Below are 23,394 nucleotides of genomic sequence, written 5' to 3' on the forward strand. Positions count from 1 at the left end.
GATAGATGGAAAGAGACTTTTTCATGCTCCCTGGCCAAGCTTACTATTTGTGTGTCAAATTTACCCTAATTTCCTGTGCCATGTAGTTTCAAGACAATGTAGGATAGCACATCTGAGTTATCCCTAATAAATAAATCCCCAACAAATAATCATTGGAAAGGAAACCTTCTGGCAAACAGATTTTACCATAACTTGATTTGTTTCCCTGCAGGTTTGAAATGAGCACATTTTGTGTGAGATTTTTTGTTTGGTTTGTTTTGTGTGGGGTTCTTTGTTTGGTTTGGGGTTTTTTTTTGTTGTTGTTGTTTGTTTGTTTGTTTGTTTGTTTGTTTTTAATTCAAGTGCTGCATTTAAAAAGCTTTTAGAAAAGGGTGATGTCAGGAAAAGAATAGACTTTGCAAGTAGAAAACTCAGTGGTAATACAGCCTGCTAGGGTAAAATGTAAACTTCCTTACTGAGCTGACTACAATTTATAAATTTTGTATAGCTGGATCTAAACTTTTTGCTGGAGTTGTTTTAAAATGTGTCTTCATAAACACTTCCCATGGAGATATTCTTTGTGAAAATAAACGTTAACAACCAGCTGACAGAGAATTTATAGAACCTCTGTCTCAACTGCTTCTTGCCCCCAGGGGATTACGGTACAGTAAACCCAAATTTATACAAAGAATTAAATATACTGTAGGGCAGGACAAAGGGAATGGGGAATGGCTCTCATTGTTTCCCTAAAATTAATATAGTGACATATTCCTGTTGCTTTCACTGAAGCAGATGCATGAACTGTAAACAGCAGTGTTTAATATCTCTGAGTGACCCAAATAGATCTATTTCTCATGAAAAATGCCAGGATCTGTGAACACGGAGGTAGGAATGATGTTTCCTCAATTGCCTGTCAGGAATGACTTAATCCTGCTTTGCAGATACTGCCTTTGCATCCCTGGGATGTGTTAATTTCCATACCCATTCATTTAGAGGGCTCTGCTGAGGCTGTCAAAGGGATGCTAATTACCATCAACCACGGTGATCCCTGGGGAATTATGCTGGGATTGAGAAACCACGAAATTGCTGGAGTTATGCTGCAGTCAGGGATTAAAGTGATGAGTTCTGCTCCCTCCTTCTGCCTTTTCCTTTCTCTGGCAGCTTGGGGGACAGCTCTGACAGGCGGCCCTGGTGCTCTCCAGGTGATGGTTTTGTGGCCACCTCTCAGCCCATTTTGTCTAGTACTGGTTCACATTAAATCATCAGCCTCATTAAAGAGCAGAACTTGGAAGTTCAGTTGATTAATTCCACGGAGCAACACATTCTGCCTGGAGCTAGGCAGAATTCAGCCAGGGAGTTCTGCTAACAGGAGGGCTCTGGGTGGAATTTTGGGGAGCTACAGTAGTGTTAATATCTGAAAGTCTGAACAGATTTTCCTAAGTCTTTATTTTCATTCAGAAGAGAAATGAAAATTGTCAGAATTCTGTCCTGCTGTTGATGAAATCTCCAGGATAGGAGATAATTTTAAATAAAGGCTTCTCTTCAGAATAAATGCCTGTGTCCTTTAAAAATGTTTCCTGTTCTATACCAATCTGGAAAAGCTTGGGTTTTTTTTGTTTGTTTGGGTTTTTTTTTAATAACTGCAAGTTCTTTATTGTGATCAAACAAAATACATTTCATTTAGTGGTACAGGCTGAGACTATGAACATTCCTTGAATCCATTTAATCACTTGTCTATATAACAGCAAGATGAAGAGAAATAATATCTGTGACTGAATTTCCTGTGGGTAAAATCCGATTTTTTCTTGCCTGTGGTCCATTATTCATAACTGAGGTTGTGTATTCTGACTGTGAAGTTAGGTTATTGTAGACTAACAAATTCCTCAGTTTTGGAAAACTTCTGCTTTGCTTTTTGCTTGCTTTGGTCCCTGTTTATGTTTTTTATGGGAAAACTAAGCTTTTGGTGCTGATTTTAGCCCTTTACTGCTGTACTGAGAGGATCTGGATCCTGTTTTCTTGGTGACACTGTCATGAATAATTAGACAAGTCAATGCTGTAGGATTTTGATTAGAAGTGAAAATACGTTTTCATGGTATACACAAATGAAGATGCACAGAGTTGTTTTTTTCAGACTAAAAGGTGGATATGTCAGATTGGAAAGTATTTATTTTTAAACAATTGACTTCTGTATTTCAAAATAAAGTAATGCAGAAGTGTATTGTGGAATCTAACAGGACCGCCTGCCTATAACTAGGCTGCAGAAATTAATCTCTGTTGTTTCAGAGATCCTGATGCTGTATTTCCAAATGTCTCGAGGAATAGTCCTGACTTTTTTTTCTGTGTTTTTCAGAGTTTTTCTGTATTTAAGGCATATTCTGTTTCCAGGTCCCCAACACTGAGGGGCTGCCTTGATTTAATTTCATCCCAGCTCTTCCAAACCAATGACAGCTATTTTTAATTTACAGTTATTTTCTGGAATACCCTATTGGAAAAACTCCCTCAACCCACCAAATAATATCACTCTTCAAAGTTACAGAAGAGGACCCCCAAAACAAGGAAAAGCCCTCCAACCTGCAGGAGTTTTTATTTAAAGTCTTTAATCTTCTTGGCACAAATATTCTTCCAGTACTTGAACCACAGTCCCCTTCTTGCTCTCTTATCAATCTTATTTTCTTGCAGGAAGTATGTTCTCTGCTGGGAATATTTTCTTTTCCTAATCAATGTTTGGTGTAGGAGGTTTAATTACTGTTTTTCATCCAGCAGTACTCTTGTCTGTGTTTAAATTGCTACCATTCCTCTCAAAGGTATAACAACCCTTCATACTGAATTACGTAACATAAAAGTAGAAAATTTATTTTCACGAGGATCTTTCCCTCCTTAAAACGTTGCTTAAATTTAGACAGAAAATATTTTCAGAATGAAAAAGCTAGGCTTGTGCCTAAGGCTGTCTCTCATTTTTCCAAAAGATTTTTACATTGAGCAATGAGCAGTATTCTGCTGAAGCTTTCTTTGGCTTTTACTCAAGTGCTATAAATGAATTCATTAGTGGGAATTATTTTTGGGCAGCAGTAGTGGGTGTGTGTTTAGAGCCCAGCGGTGATGCATGGTACTGTGAGAGTCAAGTGTATTCCTTCTTTTCTTCAGCAATCCTGAGAGTTTTAGCTTAAAAGAAATAAACAAACGCAACAAAAATCCCCAAGCCTGTGGTGATCAGTCCTCACCCACGAGCCAGTCTGCTGCTGTTTGTGGGACTGAATTCTGGGCTGCCTGAACGAGAAGCCTTTCTTTTGCTATAATTAACAGAAATTATTTTTTTTAGAAAAAGAAGAAGAAGAAAAAAAAAAGGACTTTTTAAAATTCGTTTTAGACACAGAGGAATTCTGTTACTGGGCTTGAGGGCTGTGATCACCAGTGCACATTGCACAGGTGAAAACACAGAGACATTTCTTTATTATGTTAGGGAAATGTAGATTTTCTACATGAGGTTCACCTCTGGATCTACTCTTTGGCCAAAACAGAGGGTGTGGGAGGAGAACAGCAAAAAGGAAGGATAGCAGTTATGATAGTAAAATTATTCAGATTTGTTGGGTTCTTGACATAAAACTGTTCTGTGTGTATTCATTATGAAGAGGCCAACTTTGAGCAGTGATGTTGAAATATATAAACCAGTGTTTGTGCCCATGTTGGACACGCTGCCCCAGACAGGTAAAGAGTAACTATCATAAGTGTATTTTCAGCAGTTAACACTGGAAAAGTATGCATAGCTGGTTAAAGTTTAGAATGGTTTATGGTTAGTGTAGTTTAACCCTTCTCAGCATTTATTGTAGGAATGTATCTTGTCTGTGCTGGACTTTGGAACTTGTTAATTAGCTTGTGCCTGGGAAATATGTCAGCTAATGCCTGTTGTCACCCTGCAAGTATCTGCAAGTCTGTGATGTAGTGTAGTGCCTGCTGGTGAATATTTAATATTATTAAATGTAAAGCATGTGCCTCACTCTGAGCAGAGGCTGTGGGGAGCCTCTGATAAATTTATCAGTGTTCTTGGCCAGAAACACATGTTTCTCTGAGAAACGGTGAAAATGCCACTTGTGGGCTGTGTGTTACCTCCCTGCTTCATTTTCAGCACACGTGGGTAACCATTGTGAAAGGGGTGGGGAAACAGGACTCATTATTATTTACTTTCTGTGAAAACCATTTGAGTCTCAAATTATGGCATCTTTCTTCCCCATGAGGATTAAACCACCCTAAAATGCAAAGAAACGTAATAAACAGGGAAGGGACCCCAAAAGCTTCAGCCTCAGCCACCCCATTATTATTTAATATATTTCTGCTGAAGTTTGTACTGTTCTGGATATCATTGTCTTGAAAATTACAGGTAACTAAAGATTTCACTTTGAAAGCAGGCATACCATCAAAACACACTGCAGGATGTAGATAGCTGGAATAAAAAATGTCTGCATAACTTCTGAATGCATTAATAGGTTTTGTGTTTTGTTTTGTTTTTGTTTTTTTTAGCTTAAGGAAGGATCTGTCTGCCTTGACATTTGAGTTTTGAGTAGGTAATTGTCAAAGTGGAGAGGGGTTTGTTGTTTAAGTATAGATAAAGCATATTTTATGAATTTACATGGTAATTTAAATAGGTAGATGAACCTGGACAGAGCCTGCTTCACTCAGCATCAGCAAAGGAGGCAGTGAAAATCCAGACAGATTGTCCAGTTTGGAGTTGCTGGCCTTTCTCTCTACAAAGAGGTACCAAGAAAAGATTATCTTTCTAGTTTAAATTCACTCTTTTTGAACCTGCCTTTATGTCACAAACTTCTCCCAGTCCTGAGACCATCCTGGGACTATGGAGATTTCTGTAAGAAAGACACAGAGAAGAAACACTTCAAGGGTTGTCTTGAAAGACCTCAAATGTTAGATTTCTTTTGACCTTGGTTGTTTTTTCCTCTTGGCAGCTCCAGAACGAAGGGATTCCTCCCTCCTGGGCAGCCCAGACATCGTGGACCCAGCTCCGAGGAGAAAACGAAGGCAGAGGACAGCAAAACCTGCAGGGGCAGGAGCTAAGGTGGCTGCTTACGAGGCAGAGCAGGAAAAGTAAGCAGGTTTTAAATGTATTTAAATGTTTCTATGTTCACAGACCTCACCGGGTTCCTGGGACTCCAAACCCAGCTGGGCACGGGCAGCCTCTGGTGGAGGAGGTTCCAACCTCACAACCCTGAGGTTCTGCCTTGGGGATTCCAGTGGAAAGAAACCACCTCTCAGTTCCATCTTTAATGGATTAATAGATTAATCTTTAACAGATTAATAGATTTTTTTCTGAAAATGAAGTCTCCAGGCGAAAAAAAATAGTTTGCTCTTAGAACACAAAGGGGGTCAGGATTTGTAACACTTGAAAGTATTTTTCTTGTGTCCATTTCAACTTCTGGAAATATTCCCTTGTGTTGTGGGAGGTGCTTCTAGTTACCTCAGAGCTGCTGTGGGATTGGTAGTATTTTCTTCAAAAACGCCAATTTTTTTTTCCTAAATGTATGGCAAATTACATTTGAAAATATATATTTTCTGTTTTTATCTGTAATACTCCATGGATTGTAAAGTCTTTAAACAGGCAACACAAGCAAATGGACACAAGCAGATTACAAAGACATTTCCCATGATTAGCAAAGATTTCTGTTTGAATCAGCAGGAGAATTATCTCATTTTGACGTAAAAGTTGTGGTTTGACACCAGCTAGGAATGTTTGAATTTACAGCCCTGTTTTATGAGTTTAAAAATTGCAATTTTTTTGGGATGGCATAGAAATATGTAGAGAAAGCAGACTTTGCTTTTTTCTTCTTTCACATTGCAGTCCATTGCAATGGAAAATGCCTTTTTCCCATTGTATTTGGTCAGTTTGATTTTAGCAGCCTACCTGTGCCTGAAATTCAGGTTCATTTTATTTAACATTGGTTGTTGAAGGAAAACCTATGGAGGCAAAATACTGCAAATATACAGAGGCCCTGGGCTGAGTAATTGTCTATTTATGAATGTCTGAGTCCTGTGTGCAGGGGGACAACTAAGAAGATAATGATTTTTTGTTGTAGTTCTTTGAAATAATTTTAGTTTGAAAATAATTAATTTTAGGCAAATTTTAGTAGAAACACAGCAACATTATGATTTTTGTTTGTGCAAAGAATTCCTACTCTATTTAGAGATTGAGTCAGGGCTGAATCTAAAGAGTGACTCTTCTTGCTGGCTATAACATAATTAGTTTTATTTTGAGACCATATGGGACATCCATTCTATCAGTCTGTATCTCCATTTTTCTGTTTTGCACTTTACGTGGCAGTGGCAATTCTTATTAACTTCTTAGATAATATTTATATAAATTTATATAATATTTAGTTATTAAATAAGAAGATAGGAAATAACCCCGCTTACCTGAAACATTACAAAAACCGAACTGAAATAATTTCCACTTTGCTGGTTGTTTTTTCTCAACATCACTGAAGTTTCTGAGCTCCATCTGAAGTCTCTTGCCAGCTGCTAATCAAGTTTTCAGTCAATTTGCTTGGCTAATAATTTTCAGTTCTCTTCAGCCTGTCAAAAAAGTGTGGAGATGCAGAATTAGCACCGTGATCCAGTTCTCAAATGTAGGTGTTCTTTTTATGGAGTAGTTTTTAATTACTCCAGTAATTTGTGCTGATGGAATGCCAGATCCTTGGGTGCTGCAAAGGGCTTTATCTTAAGCTGGCAGCACCTTGGGGTCCTGCCCAAAATGTTTTCCAGTATTGTGTCACTGAGCAGAAAGAGAAAAAAAAATTTAAAAAAATTTAAAAATTATTTATCCAAGCAAAGGGGTGGCAGTGGGGGAAGTGAACCTGGAAATTCCTTCACCTCTGGGAGTGCTCCATGGCAAACAGGGGGATGGAGAGCATGCTGTGGTGCTCTGGGATCAAGTGCCAGATTTGAGCTGATGTCCTGATCACGTCTGCACGTGCACCAAGGAGTCTTCCCTCGTTCCTGGGCTCTCCTGCTCAGACCTGCAGCCAGGGCTGCCTCCTCAGTGTGAATACAAATCTAAATACAAATGTGAATGCTTCCAGGCCAAGTCACACAAAACCCTCTCCCACATTTCTTGCTTTAGCAAATAGATCTTGTTTGGAGTTATTTCCCACGTGGAGTTTTTGGTGACTTCACCAGCCACGCTCTCCAGGCGAGGGGAGCGCTGCCACAAACCCAGCACCACGAGCCTGCCCTAAAGCTGAATCCTAAAGAAGATCCAAAAACAAGAAAAAGGAATTAAAAATACCTCTTTAGCAAAGGAAAGCATCCAAGGTTTTCTTTTTCCCCTTGCCTTTCAGATTGTTTTTTTTTTGAAAACACAGTGTTTTTCAACGCAGGCGGTGTTACCACGTAAGAGAAGTTGTGTCATAACTTTCAAGAAAAGTTACTTTTATCTACTTCTCAAAAGATGTCACAGTATGCTAAGAAAGCAGCATTTCTCTTGAGAGTAAATACTAAGCCATCAAAACTTAAAGGATTCTACTTCTGCAAATATTTTGGATTTATGGATGTTGAGGCTAGTTGTGTGGCAATTCTCTGCTCCTTGGAAGGAAAATATATCCTTGGATATGGCCAAAAGTACTCAGAAGAATGCAAATAAAAATATGTTTGACACAGAAATTAGAGCAAAAGGAGTGCTGCCTTCCTCATGCTTTGTGTGTGGGTGCAGTGGCAGGAAAAGGAGTTGAATTGTATTTATCCATATAGACATCTAGTATTACTGTGGCAATTTATTCAAGGGCTAAATCAACATTTTTAATGAAACTTGGCAATGTGCTTTGGATAATATTAAGCTTAGTGAAAGTAGCCATGAGAGCAGCAAGGAACTGAACTAGGATTTGTGGAACAAGGTCGCTAAATGAACTGTTTAATTATTTGCTGAAATAAAGATGTACTTTAGGATAAAGTAGAAATTTAGAATAATTAGTGGGTCAGCCAGCTGCCAAGAATGAGGTTTATCCAGCTCTCTAGCAGGTTATTCTTAAGTCTGAGATATCCAGTGAAAGGAAATACTTCTTTAGGCAGACAGATGTTACTTTTAGTTAATAACAGCTGACCTATGGCTCTTAATTTACACATTTTAAATATATGCAAAGACAAAAAGTAGATCTTGCTTTTCAGAAGACAATTGAGCCAGGAAGTAAAATAAAATTACTCTGATTCCAGTGAACTCTGATGGTCTTGGTGCAGCTCTAACTATAACTTAATATCTGGCAATTTCCTAAGGTGCAAAGCAGAGATAATATAGTAGTCAAGTTAAGATGCAAATTCTGCTTTTCACAATTTGCATTACATAATTGGAGGAGAAAAAAAAAAATAATAATAATAATAAGAGCATTCCCAACCCACAGTTAGAAGTTATGGTTATTGAGGCATTACCCAAATCTCTTTGGGGGCTGCATATGAATGGCACTATTAGCTGTGTGGAATATGCATTCAATACAGAGGCTTAGCTGTGTGGCCTGTCAGCCTCAATCCTGTAAATAATTGGATGTTTCTATAATATTTTCATTTTAAAAGTGTTGGGAGCTACTTGAGAGCAGATAGTACCTACTGAGGATGGCATAATTTGTAATATAATTTTAAGAATGAAGCATAGTCATTGAACAAACCAGTCATTGGGCAAAGTCATTGTCACAGACTACTGTGGAACAGAGATGGAGTCTCGACACTAAAATAAAATAAATCAGGAAAAAGCTTCCATTTCCAGTGCAACTTACATCTTTCCACTTTGATTTATCAGAATTGTTTTTTGGGTTTTTTTTAATGAGTTAAGAAAAACAAAACCTTTTTATTTCTGTCTTTCTTTTTTTGCTAATAAAGGATCTTTTATGGTCCTCATTCACACACGTGTTTCTTAGGAGAAAGGCTTTGCTGGATAAGGCTCAAATTTTCTATAAGTTATTCTGTATATTTCAAAATATAACTCATTCCTTTTGCTCGAGGGTATTCATAATTTCTCTGCCTTTTAATGCACACCTACTGTTGAGTGGATGTACAATTACATTAGGGGTTTGGGGAAAGGCATCCTAAATACAGGAAAAACATTATTATGGATGCAAATACGCTGGATTCCCCTGAGAATAAGACTAGAAAAATAATTTTAAAAAAAGTTCTTACAGAGGAAGTGTTCCATAATTCTGAGAAGCAAGTGTCAAGAGATACTCTTGATCCAGCTGGCTGAGAAGTAACAGGTATTATTTTCTTTTTTCTTTTTAAGAAGAATTGCCTGTTTGCACCAAGCACTGTGACTCTGACTTGTTAGCTGTTCTGCATGCCAAAAATTTCAGTTTCATAAGTCTAGTTGAGTACATTTGATGTCACTACTACTGGCTTTGTTTGTTTGTTTATTTTGGTTCTTTGGGTGTTTTCAGTTTTTTTAATTGAAATTTGACTTTTGGTTGCTTGGTACCTGTTGCTTGAGTGATAAAATGAAGTGACTTTCAGAATCAGGCCTAAATTTAAATTGAAGGAAAGAGAGGCTCTCCCTGCGTTTGGCTTTGCTGAAATTTCGAGATGCAGGTCAGACTGATGGGACCTTTGCCACCAGTAATTAAATTTTTTTCTTTTTTTACACATAAACCCTGCTTTTTCAGAGAGCTCTAGAAGGGTTCAGCATATTTTTTTAGGAGCTCTCCGAAGCGCTTGAGCGAATCAGAGGAACATAATCAGGTTTCTGAGCGTGTGCTGAAGGTCCCAGGCTTCTGCCACCTGCGTTGCCATCCCTGGCTCCATCAGAGGCCAAACAGGGAATGTAATTTTTCCTTTAAACACGATTGTTACGGTGCTCACACTCGCTGTTTGTTCTTGACTTCAGGGCCTGATTAAACTTAGTCATGTGTGTAATTGTGGGTAGAATGAGCTGCTGCATGGTTTTTACTTGTTAATGATAAATGTGGGCTTTTTTATTTATTTTTTTTTTTTTTCCTCCAGTGTTTATGCTCTCCTCCCTTTCTGTACCTTCAAAAGTTGTTTTTTTTTTTTAATCTTCGCAGGTATATGTAATTTATTTGGAAAGAATTCCTTTAGCATTGTATCCCAATACTGTAATAAGCTGTACTTGTCTTTCTTTTGATGGACTTCCACCCCCTTAAAAGCACTGTGAGCCTGTGGTGAGCGCAGGGCTCCCTGGGGACCCTCTCTCTGCATTTGTTTAATTCATTGCTTGCGGTTCACATTTTTGAAGCTCTAATGCAAAGTTTATTTAAAGTGTGGTCTGCCACCACCAGTGACTCAGGTAGGAGAAACCACAGGCCTGTCCTGGAATCTGGCATTCTCTGAGGCCAGGCTTTGGGTTTTCTGTCTCACACAACAGCTTTTTCTCCTCGTAAAAGTTCAACCAGCCAAAAATTGGGTTCTGCTGAAAATGACACCAGAACCTTCCAGAGGGGGTGTGAAGTTTATCCCACAGTTATCCCCTTTTAGGGAAAGATGTACTGAAGAGCTCATGATGACATGTCACTTCTGTATTATCTCAAGTGCATTTATTTAATGCAGAAGGAGAGAACTTTCCTGGTTTGGCAAACACTGTGATCACTGTGATCTTTCAGTCAGTCAGGGCAGCGAGAAGCTCTTTCCTGCCACCATAAATTTATGGAATGCAGATTTTAGAAAGTTTTGATGATTACTTATCCAGGCTGAAATGTAAACAAGTTAAGAAATCTCTTAGAAGTGGATGGTTGGGTAGTATGAGCCTCTAATGTGAGTATTAAAGCAAAAACATTTAAGTAGTGAATTAAGGCATCTTTGTGATTCTTGCATGCTCAGCATTATCTCGTGCCTTTGGGTGGTTTCTTTCTTCCCCCTTTTTTCCTTCTGTTTTTGCTCTTTTGCCGAGGCACTGGCAGCAGCAGCGGTGTGACATCAGTCACAGCAGACAGTTTTGCCCCACCTGAGCAAACATCAGAAATACCCCAGCACCTTTGTGTGGCAGCTTTGATAAGTGACCCTCATCACCTGAGCCCTCACCTGTGACTGTTCCAGGCTGGGCTGGGAAGGGGATCTGTGCAACAATGGGGGGCTCTCAGAGACAAAAAAAAACAAAAAACAAAAAACAAAAAAGAGGGATAAAACCTTTTATGGCAATACTGCAAAAACTGTAAAAGACATGAATCATTTTGGGGAGGGGGAAAAAAAAAAAGGTTGCAAAAAAATCTAGAGTAATTCTTCATTCAGCTTGAATGAAGGAATAAATGCAACAAAGTGCAGCTGCTTTTTCTCCTGGTGGTGGTACCTGTGCAGTGTCTCTTTTTTTAACTGAGCAGCAGATAATTAGGCTTCCACCATCCACGTGGGAAGGGGTGATTTATTTCCTTGGGAAGTGGAGGGAATTGGGATCCACCACCATTTCTCCCAGGTCCCCAGGGAAGGGTGGGATGATGTGAAGACTGAAGGCCCAGGGCAGGAAAAAAATGAGCATTGTCTGCTGACCTCAGAGGCTTCCATTTCTCCTGGGGAAAGTCTCTCAGCTCTCCAGTTTTGGAGCACATCTCACAGGTTTTTGTCACTGGTAACAGCCCAATAATTGACTGCTGATGGAGGAGTTATTACTCAGAAAGACTGACAGGGCTCTACCCTCTGGTGTCTCAGGGCATGTTCCTTAGGTCAGGGTTTTATTGCTGTGACAAATCTGGTGAGATATGTGTCTCCAATGATTCATCTATAATGTATTTCACTGAAACATTTCCAGAAAATTTATTTCATATTTCAGGCTGTTAGATTACAAGAGAAGAGCTTAAAAAATGGAAACTATACCTTCTTCCTCCATTACCTTTCTGGTCAACTTTTTTGATGCTTTTCCCTTGACTTTTAAACACAGGTTTTAACTGGAGTTGTGTTTTACCTGAGCTTTATATTTTAAGCCCCACTTAGGTGGGTTGTGGGCTGGAATAGTTTAATTTACCACATTATGCATTAGTTTTGTTAAATACTGAGAACCTCAGTGGGGTGTTTTCATGTGGGAGGCCTAAGAATTTCTCCTTGGAGGTAAATTACACTAAGAAGGAGGGAAGGTTTTGTGTGGTTGAGGTAACCAGCAGTGCTGGAACAGTTGCTGGCTTTTGAACTAGACCATGCTCCAACATTTTCAGCCTTTGAGGGTAAAGGGTGAGAAGCTAAGGAGAAGAGATTGTGTTAGAAGCAACAAAGAAGGCAATATTTGAAATTCCACCTGCGTCCTGGTGATCAGGGTGCAGGAGCAAACATGCACTTTCTGTGTGACCAGCTCTGTAAAGGGCTCCTGATGGTGCCATTAAACCTCAATTTCCCAAAGCAGCTTTTCTGGCAGAATTATTTTCACATTATTTGTAATAGGAAGGAGCAGGTGATGTAGGGGCCTGAGATTTTGATTAGGTGTTGGCAGGAGATTGAGATTAGGCTGATGGAAAGCCCAAGTAACCTGCTTGCCACCTCAGCCCTGGTGTCAAAAATATCGTGGGAGAGAGTAGGAGGAAAGCTTGGCTCCATTAATGACACAAAGCTGCCCCATATATAACAAAATACCTGTTTCTGCTGTTCTTTGGACTGAACATGAAGTTAAGTCTTCTTTACTGCATTAAATTGGAGTATTCTGTATAGCACAACTGTCTGGGAGGGCCAGCAGTCCCTTAAATCATAATGGGCCCCAGGAAACCTGCTGGAGAAAATGCTGTGCACAGAAATACACTGAAACTCATGATCTGGGAAAGGATTTCACAAACTCTTGCAAACACTGCCTGCTCTGCCGAGGAGATTGCTCAGTTCAGTGCATTTTTCAAAACTCAGATTCACTGCATGAAGCTATTAATCTTCCTATTTTTATTTCTGTTCATCCTTTTTTCTTTACTTGGCTTTTTACCATTTTTTTTTCTCCCAGAAATGTCCCACCTCAGCACAGCAGGGCTAAAAAAATGCCACTTAGATTTAACAAGGCTTACCAATTTCTTTATGCCAAAGTAAGTGCTTAATTCTCTGCTTCAAATCCACAGAACTAAATGCATGGGAATTATCTCTCCAGTGGTGACTTTACTCCTCAAGCAGTGATGGCTGTGTCTAGATTGTCTGTTTTTCTTCACCTGCCTAATTTCACCTGACTGCTGTTGATTGTGAAGACCTAGGTCCAGCCAATGAGAAATATTTTATCAGATTTGGGTGTCCTTCTCGACCTCTTGTGTGTGATCCTTAAGGATGCTGCTGAAACTGGAAAGCATACAGATATTAGGACATTTTCTGTTCCAGAATGCTTGCATTCTGGTGCAAAGACAGAGGAAAAGGGGGAAAAGGGCTTGTACTGAATTTATTTGAATCCTGTTCCTGCCTCAGAGTGTCTTGGAGAGGAAGGAAAAGGTCTAGAGCACAGAAAAGGGTGAGAGGTGGCACTGGACAGGTCTGTGAGCAAAGACAGAGAGGGAATGTGGTGAGAGGCACTGATGGTGCATTTGTTTTCCTATTTACCATGGATATGTGTCTCCCCAAAAGCAGTAAATCAAGCCCTTGACTTCCATGGCAATGAATTTCCAGTGATATTTGGAGCATCCCCAGATCTGGTCAGAGTGGATAAATATTCATACATTTATACACTGTGACTAATGCATGTGGTCTGAGAAAATGCACTTTCATGGTCGGGTGAGGGGACTCATCTGTGTCTGTCAGCCTGTGTCAGAATTCCTGTGGCATTAATCAGGACCCCTTCTTGATGAGTTCTGCCATCTGTGGCAGGGCACATGGCACATGCTCCTGCATCAGCCCAAAAACTTCGGGCATCAGAGACAGAGTTGCACAAACCAGGTCTCTCTTAAAATGATTTCACTACATTTCAGTCTCCTCGATCATAAATAAAAATATCTTTATTAGAAGCTGCAGGAGGTGCAGAATTAGATTAATATGAGCCTTGTTAACACAGCATATTGCTGACACTCTCCCTTGATTGCTTAATAAAATAATTCCTTACTTTATTCGTCTGTCAAACCATTCATAACAATTGTCATGTAGCTGTTGCATCACTCGAGCTTGAACATACAACCAGCAATTTGAAAGCTAATTACATGCTTGTGTTTTCCTCAGATGGTTTTCTGAATATCAGCTGTTACAAGTGGACTGGGTGTAAAAATGAAGGAAAACGGTCAATATTCAAAAATGATCAGTAACAGAGTCAATGTTGTAATGAATCCTAAATAGCAGAAGTGAGATTCTCAAAATCTCACTTCAAAGTGAAAATTTGAAGTGAGATTCAAAATCATTTGGATGATTCTAAGTACTGAGGTGAATGAAAATCTAAGAGTAGTGTAGCCACTGGCATCCGTGTTCCATCCTGTACATTTAGAATGAGCACAGTAATAATGACTAAAACTAAGGAAATGGGACAAATGTGTAAGGTGAGGGTGAGTTTCATTCTAGGTCTCATGCCAGAAAAAGATGAGATTTCTCACGTGCTTCTTTAAAAGATGTTAATTATTCAAGAGCGCAGAAATAAATATTTTATATTCCACTTATATGGATCCCCCAAGGAGTATTTGACATCAAAGCTGGAGACCTGTCTGTTAAGTTAAGAAATGGTACCTCTGGCCTTGTGTTTATCTAGAAGAGATAAAGAACCTATTTAACTTGAGAAAATAATTTATGAGAGGGTTGTTGAAAAAGGTGCTAATTGTAGAAAAAGCTTGAAAGAAATATGTTTTATGTTGTAGAAGCCCATAGAGATGCAATTTTCTAAAGACATCACAGAACACAGAGAATGTTCACTGAATTTAGCAGGAGTCAGAAAAAAGATGATTGTTTTGTTTTTTTACATATTGAGGAATTCTCCACATATTAATTAAAATTAATAAAGGTTCTGAACTACGATTTGGCCACAGGAATAAATTTTTACTAGTTCATGCTGTGATCTTCCCCACTCCCCAGATCCCTGAGCAACTCTATAAAATTCTTTCACAGGGGTTATTTTTTGTTCAGAGAGGAAAATAGCTCGTTTCTTATCACTTCAATGTTTTGCCACAGCTGGCTAAACCTTGTAGTTGCACAGGTGTAAAACTGGAGTAAAGTGGTGATAAATCATTTGGTTTCTGCTGAGGATGTGAACTATCCAGAGAGCTCCTGCTTTAGTCCCTCTGGAGCTGATTCTTGGGTAACTATTGAACTACCTGAACAAAATTCTACTTTTATTGAGCTATTCTGAAAAAAAATATGTACTTTTTATAAAGAAAACCTTCAATCCTCTAGGCTAAAACTCACCAATGAATAGGAAGACTACTACAAGGAGTAAACCTCCTGGACTTGATGTTTGTCACAAATACAAAATTATTTTTCTGTTCAAGTGCTGTGTCAGTGTCAAACTGTTGTGGAGCACCAGGTTAGGAAAGATTATTTTGGTATTAAAACTCTTCTCCAGCTGTATATCTGTGTGCCTACAGCATTGACTAAAAATGTTAAATGAAAAAAAACCAAACAGATTACACCCAGTTGTGTTGACAAAACTGCTCAGAACCTGAGCAAGTGTTTCAATTGAGGCAAAACCAGATTTTAAGGCAGAAAACAGAAGATCTCCAAATAAAAATAAAACATTGTCAGGATGTGATGAGTTGCCTGTTGGCTCTTCAAAATACTTTGTGAGCTCCAGAGTTTTAAAAAGAGGCAAAAATCATCGACTTTTTATCATTGTGGCTGAGAGCCACCCCAGAGCAAAATGTGTAAGCAAAATGTCCACAAACAAAATGTCCAAACCAGTGTCCCCCAGCCAGTGATGGTGGGAAGGGAGGGAAGCAAGGGGAAGAACAGGAGAGCAGGAGATCAAAGCATTTTTTGTACAGATGCATGAAGTTTGTGCAACTTCCCTTTGTGGGGGTGAGTGTTGTCCTTCCCAAATCTGGGAACAACGGGGTTGTTTGGGACAGCAGGCTCTGCCTGGGAGCAGGTGGTGGCTGACATGGCTAAACACAGGGAATAACACAGCAGGAGATTTGGGAAAATCATGTCAAGGGATGGGATTGTACAGGCTGGAGGGTTTGAAATTCAGTTTTAGAGGGACATGGTGTTGTCCAGGTGAGTCTTTATCCACCCCTTGGTGTGAGACCTCTCAGTCTCCTGTTTGCCTTCCCACTTTCTGCCCTCCAGCACAGCACTGGAGAGGCACAGAACGATGGCCTCCTGCGTGCCTGATGTGCACCTACACCTTTTCTGCCTGAACTGACACCAAACCAACCATCACTTCTGAGGGCAGGAGCGGGAATGCTCGTCAGGCTGTTCACTCAGCATGACTGGGTGCAGGATGCTGCAGAGACCACAGCCCTGCGCTCACAGCTTCCCTCATGCAGTGATTTGCAAGGTTGAGATGTTCCTGATGCTGTTATAACCTTTCCTTGATTTGCAGGGAAAAAAAGCCAGATTTTCGTGTTACCCCGAGGCAGTGTTTGCCAGACACTCCCCTTCTTCATGGTTTTGTTCACGCCACTCCCAGCTCTGCACCAGCTCCTGTGTCTTGATGTGTTCTCATTTTTCCAGGCTAAAAATATTCATTATTTCTGACTTTTCTGTTGCGAGGTCCCTTTGCAAAACCAGCCCACAGGTGGGTAGATCCCATTGAATATGGTGACACATGTAATTTTCAGACACCACTGGAGTTTCATGATGCACCAACTAAAATATATTCCTGTTCCAAAGAGAAATACGCAAGTGAGAGGAAGAAGAAACTCCTTTTCCTCAAAATATCCCTCAAAATACAAAATATGTACAAAATACAAAATTTTCCCTCAAAAAAAGATTGAGGGAAATTTGTATTAGTAAAGTTCATTACTGAGATGACAGATCACAGGCTGGGATGTTGTTGGACAGGTAAGTATGCATGTCTTATCCAAGCCTTTCAAATTACCTGAATCACCCTGAATCTAAGCTGGATATTCATATTTTTATTTCACATCTTTGCTTTTTTTTTTTTTTTTTTAAACCAGGCATTCCTGTCTGCAATAGTATTTAGTGTTTGTTTTTAAGCATTTGCTCGATATTTATTTAAAGGCCATTACTTTGGCATCAGAAAGTTTGGTCTCAGCGAGGGCTTCCAAATCATTAACCTCAAACCTTCTGTCACACCTGAAATTGCTGCTCCTTAGCAGGGCACCAGCATTCCAAATGTAATTGAGTTCTCTGCTTTTACATATATTTCTTGGCTGAGTCATGTTGACAAGCGCTTTTCATCTTGAAAACTTTCCAGTTGTTAAGACTTAGCCAATTTGACATGGAATTCAGAAAATTAATCAAGGTAGGGCCCGGTGCCGCCTGCATTAAAGGTGCACCTGTGTGGAGGTTTACCTGCCATCACCTGACGTCTCCAAATATTATTCTTCCATTGTATGTTCTCACAAAAGTAGGTTGTCTCATGTAACACAGTCCCCATTGTCCCCTGGAGCAAAACGTGACTGCCTTAAGGTAGGTGAAGAAAAGGGGAAGAAATCAGATTGTTCTTCTGAGCAATTTCACCTAAACTTTGGGCTGATGGAAGCAGAAATGTAGGGTCCACAGCTGTAGGGTTTTTTTGGGTCTTTTTTTCTCGAGGCAGCTCATAACCTTGGCAGTAGCATCCTGGAATGGGTTTTGGGATCCACTGTCCCCTGTCTGTGGTGTCAAATTCCCCAGGTTTAGGTCTGGTACCAAGCTCAGGGTGCTGCAGGAGATTTCAGCAGTTTCATACAGTAATTTATAGGTTATTGGCTGCAGTGCTGGTTGTGTCAGAACAGCGCTGAACTACAAAATTCCACATGAATAATGGGGATTATTTGTAAACTATGGCAAGATCTGCAGTTTTGAAAGCCTGGTGTTCTTCATACTTAAGGCTCTGTAGACGTTAAGGACAAGAGAGTGACAGGACATAATCAGGGACCTCAGTCTTTAATAACTTCTTACAGACATTATTAACATGTCAGTTCCTCATTTGTGTGATCTGTTAATGGAGAACTTGCAAGTCTTAGATGAGTAGGTAGATGGTTGTGTTGTGTTTTGTTTTGTTTTGTTTTGTTTTGTTTTGTTTTGTTTTGATGGGGTTTATTTTCCAAAGACAGTTTTGCACTATCCAGAATTAATTTTCAGTGAGCCAAGGAAGTAATCAGTGCTGCAGGACACGATATTACAGGGATATTATTGAAAAATTAAACTTTTATTATAAATGTGCGAGCATGACACCTCCATAGACTTCTGTCTTTTTATTCTCAGCAGCAGGATAATTTTAATGTATACTGTTTTATTCTCCTTCTTTATTTTGTTTTCAATGTGGTGCTATGTATACTAACTCATTTTCCATCTCTCAGCAAAATGAATTCTCCTGCCAGTAACCAAGCTGTCATATAAATTATAATAAAATTTATTTATTAACCTGAACAGGAAACTGAGGGAGTAATCCATATTAAAACATACAGTAGCAATTCCATATTCCATCTGGATATGAAGCTTAAAGGAGAATTCCTTGATAATGCCAACTCTGAAGCTACTGGGTTTTTTTTATTTTAACACCCCTTGATTTCACAAGAATTTTGCTGTAGATATTATTGCGTACAAACAAAATGAAATAGTGCAAGGCTTCTCCACTGGGCAAGTATTGAAGAAAAAAAAAAAGTAATATGTTGACAATAAATACCTTTTTAATTGGATAAATAACACAAGCTCCTGGATGAATGATGACTGATAGGTGGTAAAGCTCTCTGGTGTTTAATTATAGATGAACTGACACCACGAGGATCGAGCAGATGTGTGAGAAGGGCTTAGGCAGCAGCTTCAGTTTTATTAAAAAGCCCTTCAGAAGAAAACTCAATTATACACAGGCAGTGGATGGATATAGACAGGGCACAGAAAAATTCTTGGTTTGCTGAGCGATGGCATTAAGCTAAGTGGCAGGAGGGCAGAGGTTTGGAGCCTGATGGTTTCCTCTTCCTTTCCTGGAGCTGAGGTGGTGTCTGGCTGCTGCCTGGACCTCTCCATCCCTCTGTTCCCACCAGTTCCTGGCACACCTTCCAAAACAAGGCTGTCAGTGTTCCACCTCACTGGGAGGTTTCCAAAGTCACAAGCTGCGACAAAATTCGAGAGGTGTCCATCTTGTGCAACCTCGTGCTTCCTGGTGCTGTGAAGAGACTGGGAATATTAGCCCAGCCTCCTTTTCCCAGCAGAATTCCTTCTTCTTCCTGACTGTTTCAGGCAGTATAAACTATCCTGTGTCAGCTGTAGGCTGTCCTCTGGAGTTCTTTGGTGCCCCAGGCCAGGATGATGAACTTCGTGCAGTTGAAGGAGACCAAGGAATGAGGACTGAGCTGAGCTGTGGCTTGATCTTCTTCCTGCTTGCCAGATCAGCTCAGGCTTGGATGATTTTGGGGGTCTGTGGCAGGTTTGGGCTGAGAAATTCGGGGCTGTTCAGCCTGGAGAAGGCTGAAGTTTGTGTGGAGACCTCACAAGGGAGCAGGGAGAATGGCTGCCAGTGGCAGAGGGCAGGGCTGGATGGGATCTTGGGCAGGAATTGTTCCCTGGCAGGGTGGGCAGGCCCTGGCACAGGGTGCCCAGAGCAGCTGGGGCTGCCCCTGGATCCCTGGCAGTGCCCAAGGCCAGGCTGGACATTGGGGCTGGGAGCTCCTGGGACACTGGGAGCTGGCCCTGCCCCAGCAAGAACTGACTGGGCTTTAAGGTCCCTTCCTAGCCAGACCAGTCTGTGATTCTGTGAACTGCAGGGAAATTATCCATTCCATTTTTTCTATCTTTAACTTAGGCCGGTCGAGCCCCGCATGCATCCAACTGGAAATAAAAAACTCTGCTAGAGTACTTCCTAATTCTGAATTAAAATTTATTTTTAGACTGTGAAGCCGTCACTGGAATATTTATGCATTTTCTTTTTTGGCTCATAATCTATTAATTAACAGTGTGCACTTTGAAATAGACACTTTTTTCTTGCTTTTCTATTTTAATCCTTATCTCTTCTTCCTCATACCTCCAGCCTGTTGAGTACACCCACTGCTTCCCCCTGAAGCTAATGTGAGAATTTAAATTTCAAATTACTGACAGAAGTGGATTGCTGTTCAAACAAGGCATCTCAATGTTCTCAAACACCTTGATGAATTATGCATTCAGAGGGCATCTGATCAATGAAATCTTTAGTGTGTTTTTATTTATAGTCTCTTTCCCATCATTGGAGTCGCCTTCTACTTAATCTCAGTCTGACAATTGCTGTGGTGTTTCAGGTATTTTATACACTTACCTCCAAAATACAAAGAACAGATTAATAAATATTGCATGCATGGCATGTGGTCCCTAGGGTTATTAATCAACAAGGAAGGTTAACTGCTTGCAGCTCAGAAGCATTCAGAAAAACACATATTTTCCCTGAAAGGCACTGAAGATATATTAGATTTTATTGTACCGAGTGCTCTGTACAACTGATTGTGACATTAAATGGTGGGAAGCTGTTTTAAGGGTGTCTTTATAGCTTTAACCAGAAAGAATGATTTCTTACAAGTCCATTTGATGTTTTAGTAATTGAAAAAAGAAAAAAAAATATCACATGCAGCTCATTAGCTGAATAAAATATATACTTAACAGAATTCTAAGCCAAAGAGAATGATTCTGTAGAAAGGGGGCCACTTGGATTAGGGAAAAAATTCTTTTGAACAGACACATGATCAATATTGTGTGATTAAATGGGTGAGTATAGATATCTACTGGGTCTGAAATAAATATTTTTAGATGTATGGGCCCAGCCTCCACACTTAGTTCCATCAATTGCAAAAATCATTTGGAAGTGGGATACCTTTTTAGCCTTTGAAGGGTTTGTTTATACACTCATCAGTCAGGAGCTGCTCACCTGCCAGAGTCCTTCCACAAGGGCCCCCAATTTCCTGCTTTTTAAATCACCCTGTGTCATTTGTGTGTGTGGCTTCCTGAGGATTTCAGTCAGAAAGCAGGTGAGCCTAAACACACTAATTGTGGCAGACTGAATTCCCTGATATTTCAGAAGGCAGCTCTGATGTTGGGCAGCACCTTAAGTACATGGGGCTGCTGTGTTTTTACTTTTGTGGGCTGAAACTTTAATTTTTTCTTGTACATCCCACTGGGCTTACTTTTGGCAGGTGGCTTTGCTGTGTAAGAAAACATCTGACCAAAACTGTAAGTTTGCAGTTCCTGGATAACCTGCAGGGTTTTTCTAAAGATCCTCTTTGGTTAGGAATCCCGGAATATCCTGAGCTGGAAGGGATCAGGATCACCCAGTCCAACTCCTGGCCCTGCACAGACCCCCCAGTCACCCACCTTGTGCCTGAGAGCATTGTCCAAACACTCCCTGAGCTCTTGGCAGCCTTTGCCCTGTTCGAATTCTAAGCAAAACTGCATCTGTATTTCTTTTACGTAGCATGAAATTTTCTGTTTGTGAAATAAAAAAGGCATTTTGTTATCCATCATGAAGGAATAATGACGGAAAATGGAATTACTGATCTCCCTTCCTGTGGTCACAGCAGTGATTAGGACTTGCATCAGAAGATAACTTTGTAAAGAGGCAGCCTGCAAAAGCTTAAAGCCAACTCAAAAGGCAGTGGCAGCGACATAAATTCATCCTAGAATCTGGAATTTGGCCTATGACATGCATTCAGGTGGATGGGAAGAAGGGAAGAAGGGAAGCCCTGTGGCTCCCTGTAGGACTGTGAGGACCCAGGGATGGTGGGACAGTTGTCTCCTGAGAAACCTGCCCTGTCTCTCCTTTCCAAGGGAAGGGCTTTTAGGGCAGAATATTGAGGCACAGGCTGCATTTTTGGTGTGGGTGGGAGCAGTTGTGGCGACATCCAGGACAGGAGGCTGGGATGGTGCATGGTGAGGACATCAGCACCCATGTGATGCCCTGCTGAGCCCACCAGCTGGAGCTAAACTGGGCTTAAATGTTTGCATTGGGTTAGTGAAATGATACAGCAAGCAAGATTTTTTGCACAGAAAATGCTGATGACAGGCAGGCAATGCTTGTGGTGCAGCTATGAGGAAGTACTGTGTTCTCAAATATGGATTATCTTTGAATTTGTGCTCACTGGTAATCCACTGCAATTCCCATTAAACAAGCATTTTGAACAGCCTGTTGTTTTTAGAGGAGTTTAACGGGGGTCTTAATGAATTAAAAATGTGCCACATTTATCTGTGGAGGAAAAGCTTTCATCTGCACTCCCTCAGGTCCCAGTGCCCTCCTGGGGAGAATGGTCACCTGCTGAATTGACCAGAATAAAGTGCTGAAAATTGCTTAATAGGAGGAGAAGCAATTTTTCACTAATCTGTTTCAGGCTTGCCAGAGGAGATTTCTCAGTCTGCGCTGTGGCTGCTGGAGCTCAGAGGGATGGCGAGCAGAAATGGAATTATTCAGCATAAAACCTGCTTGCCAGGAGCTGCCTTCCTAGGAGGGAGGTCCTGGGGGGCAGAAGTTCTGTTTGGGCATGTATCTCCCCTTGGATATCAGTGGAAGGAAGATGTGTAATCATCCATGACTGGCAAATTTACAATAAAAAAACCAAAAAACTCTTCCTTCACCTTCTGAACAAACTGTCGGAAGTTTGAATTTCAGCAGAGTGAATATAATGAGGTCAGGGCAGCTGCAGAGCACTAATCATTCTTCAGAAAAAGGCCACTCTGTGCTCTCAGTGTGAAACATTTCCCGTCCTCAGACATGCATTTTATCCCCTTTTTGTCTGGCTTTTGCAAGTGGACGGCTTAGTCACCCTGGTATTAACAGTTCTTGTGTTCTAGACCTTGCTATAAGCTTGATTACATAGGCAAATTATTGCAAAATAAGTATTTGTTCAATCAGCGAGTTTAAGGAGCAATGGTATTGCACAAGTCCCTGAATTACACTCTGACTCCACAATTTTCCCTTTTTTATGCTCCAGCTCTCCCCAGCTCCAGAGGAGGCAAACCCAGACCCTGTGGATGCTCCCTTAGCATTGGAGTCTCCACCTGAGGGAATTCTTCTCCTGTTGCTCTTCCTGAAAAAATAGCAAAATAGAAAAAAAACAGAAAATTTTCTTCCTGAAAAAATAGAGAAGTCCTGAATGTCTCAAGGCCTTAAGAAAATGTTACTTTATCCAGTACATGTGCTGCTGTATTAGCTTTCCAATACTGTTAATTTCTGGGGGGGGGGGGGGTAGTTCAGCCTTATCAGCTTTGAGAAAAATTGGTTCTGGAGCAGGGAAACTTGCTAATTTTTCTTGGGAAAAGCCAAAGTAATCTGATTTTGACTTTGCTTTATTTCAGGGGCTGGGTAACGAAAGCAAATTCATCTGTTTTGCGCGTAAACCGTTCCTATGTTTGGCGTTCAGCTATCTGATCCTGTGCCTTTTAATATTTCTGCAGCTTAGCCCACAGGATTGCAGCACCAGCTAAAAGTGAGTAACGTTATAGGGCAGGATT

General features: G+C 40.4%; 1 protein-coding gene across 2 annotated transcripts in view; it reads left to right on the top strand.

Annotated features, from left to right (window-relative positions):
- The window catches only part of XRCC4 (X-ray repair cross complementing 4), a 142,159-nt gene that overhangs the window by 82,768 nt on the left and 35,997 nt on the right, over positions 1-23,394 (top strand). For both annotated transcript variants that reach the window (XM_005529477.3, XM_014258236.2), the window contains exon 7: positions 4,935-5,073. In XM_005529477.3, coding sequence (XP_005529534.1) covers positions 4,935-5,073 — 139 coding nt within the window. The remainder of the gene's footprint in view (positions 1-4,934; positions 5,074-23,394) is intronic.

Source organism: Pseudopodoces humilis, chromosome 4, assembly GCF_049639895.1.
Source record: "Pseudopodoces humilis isolate 2021_Gansu_Grassland_sample_001 chromosome 4, ASM4963989v1, whole genome shotgun sequence".
Lineage (NCBI taxonomy): Eukaryota > Metazoa > Chordata > Aves > Passeriformes > Paridae > Pseudopodoces > Pseudopodoces humilis.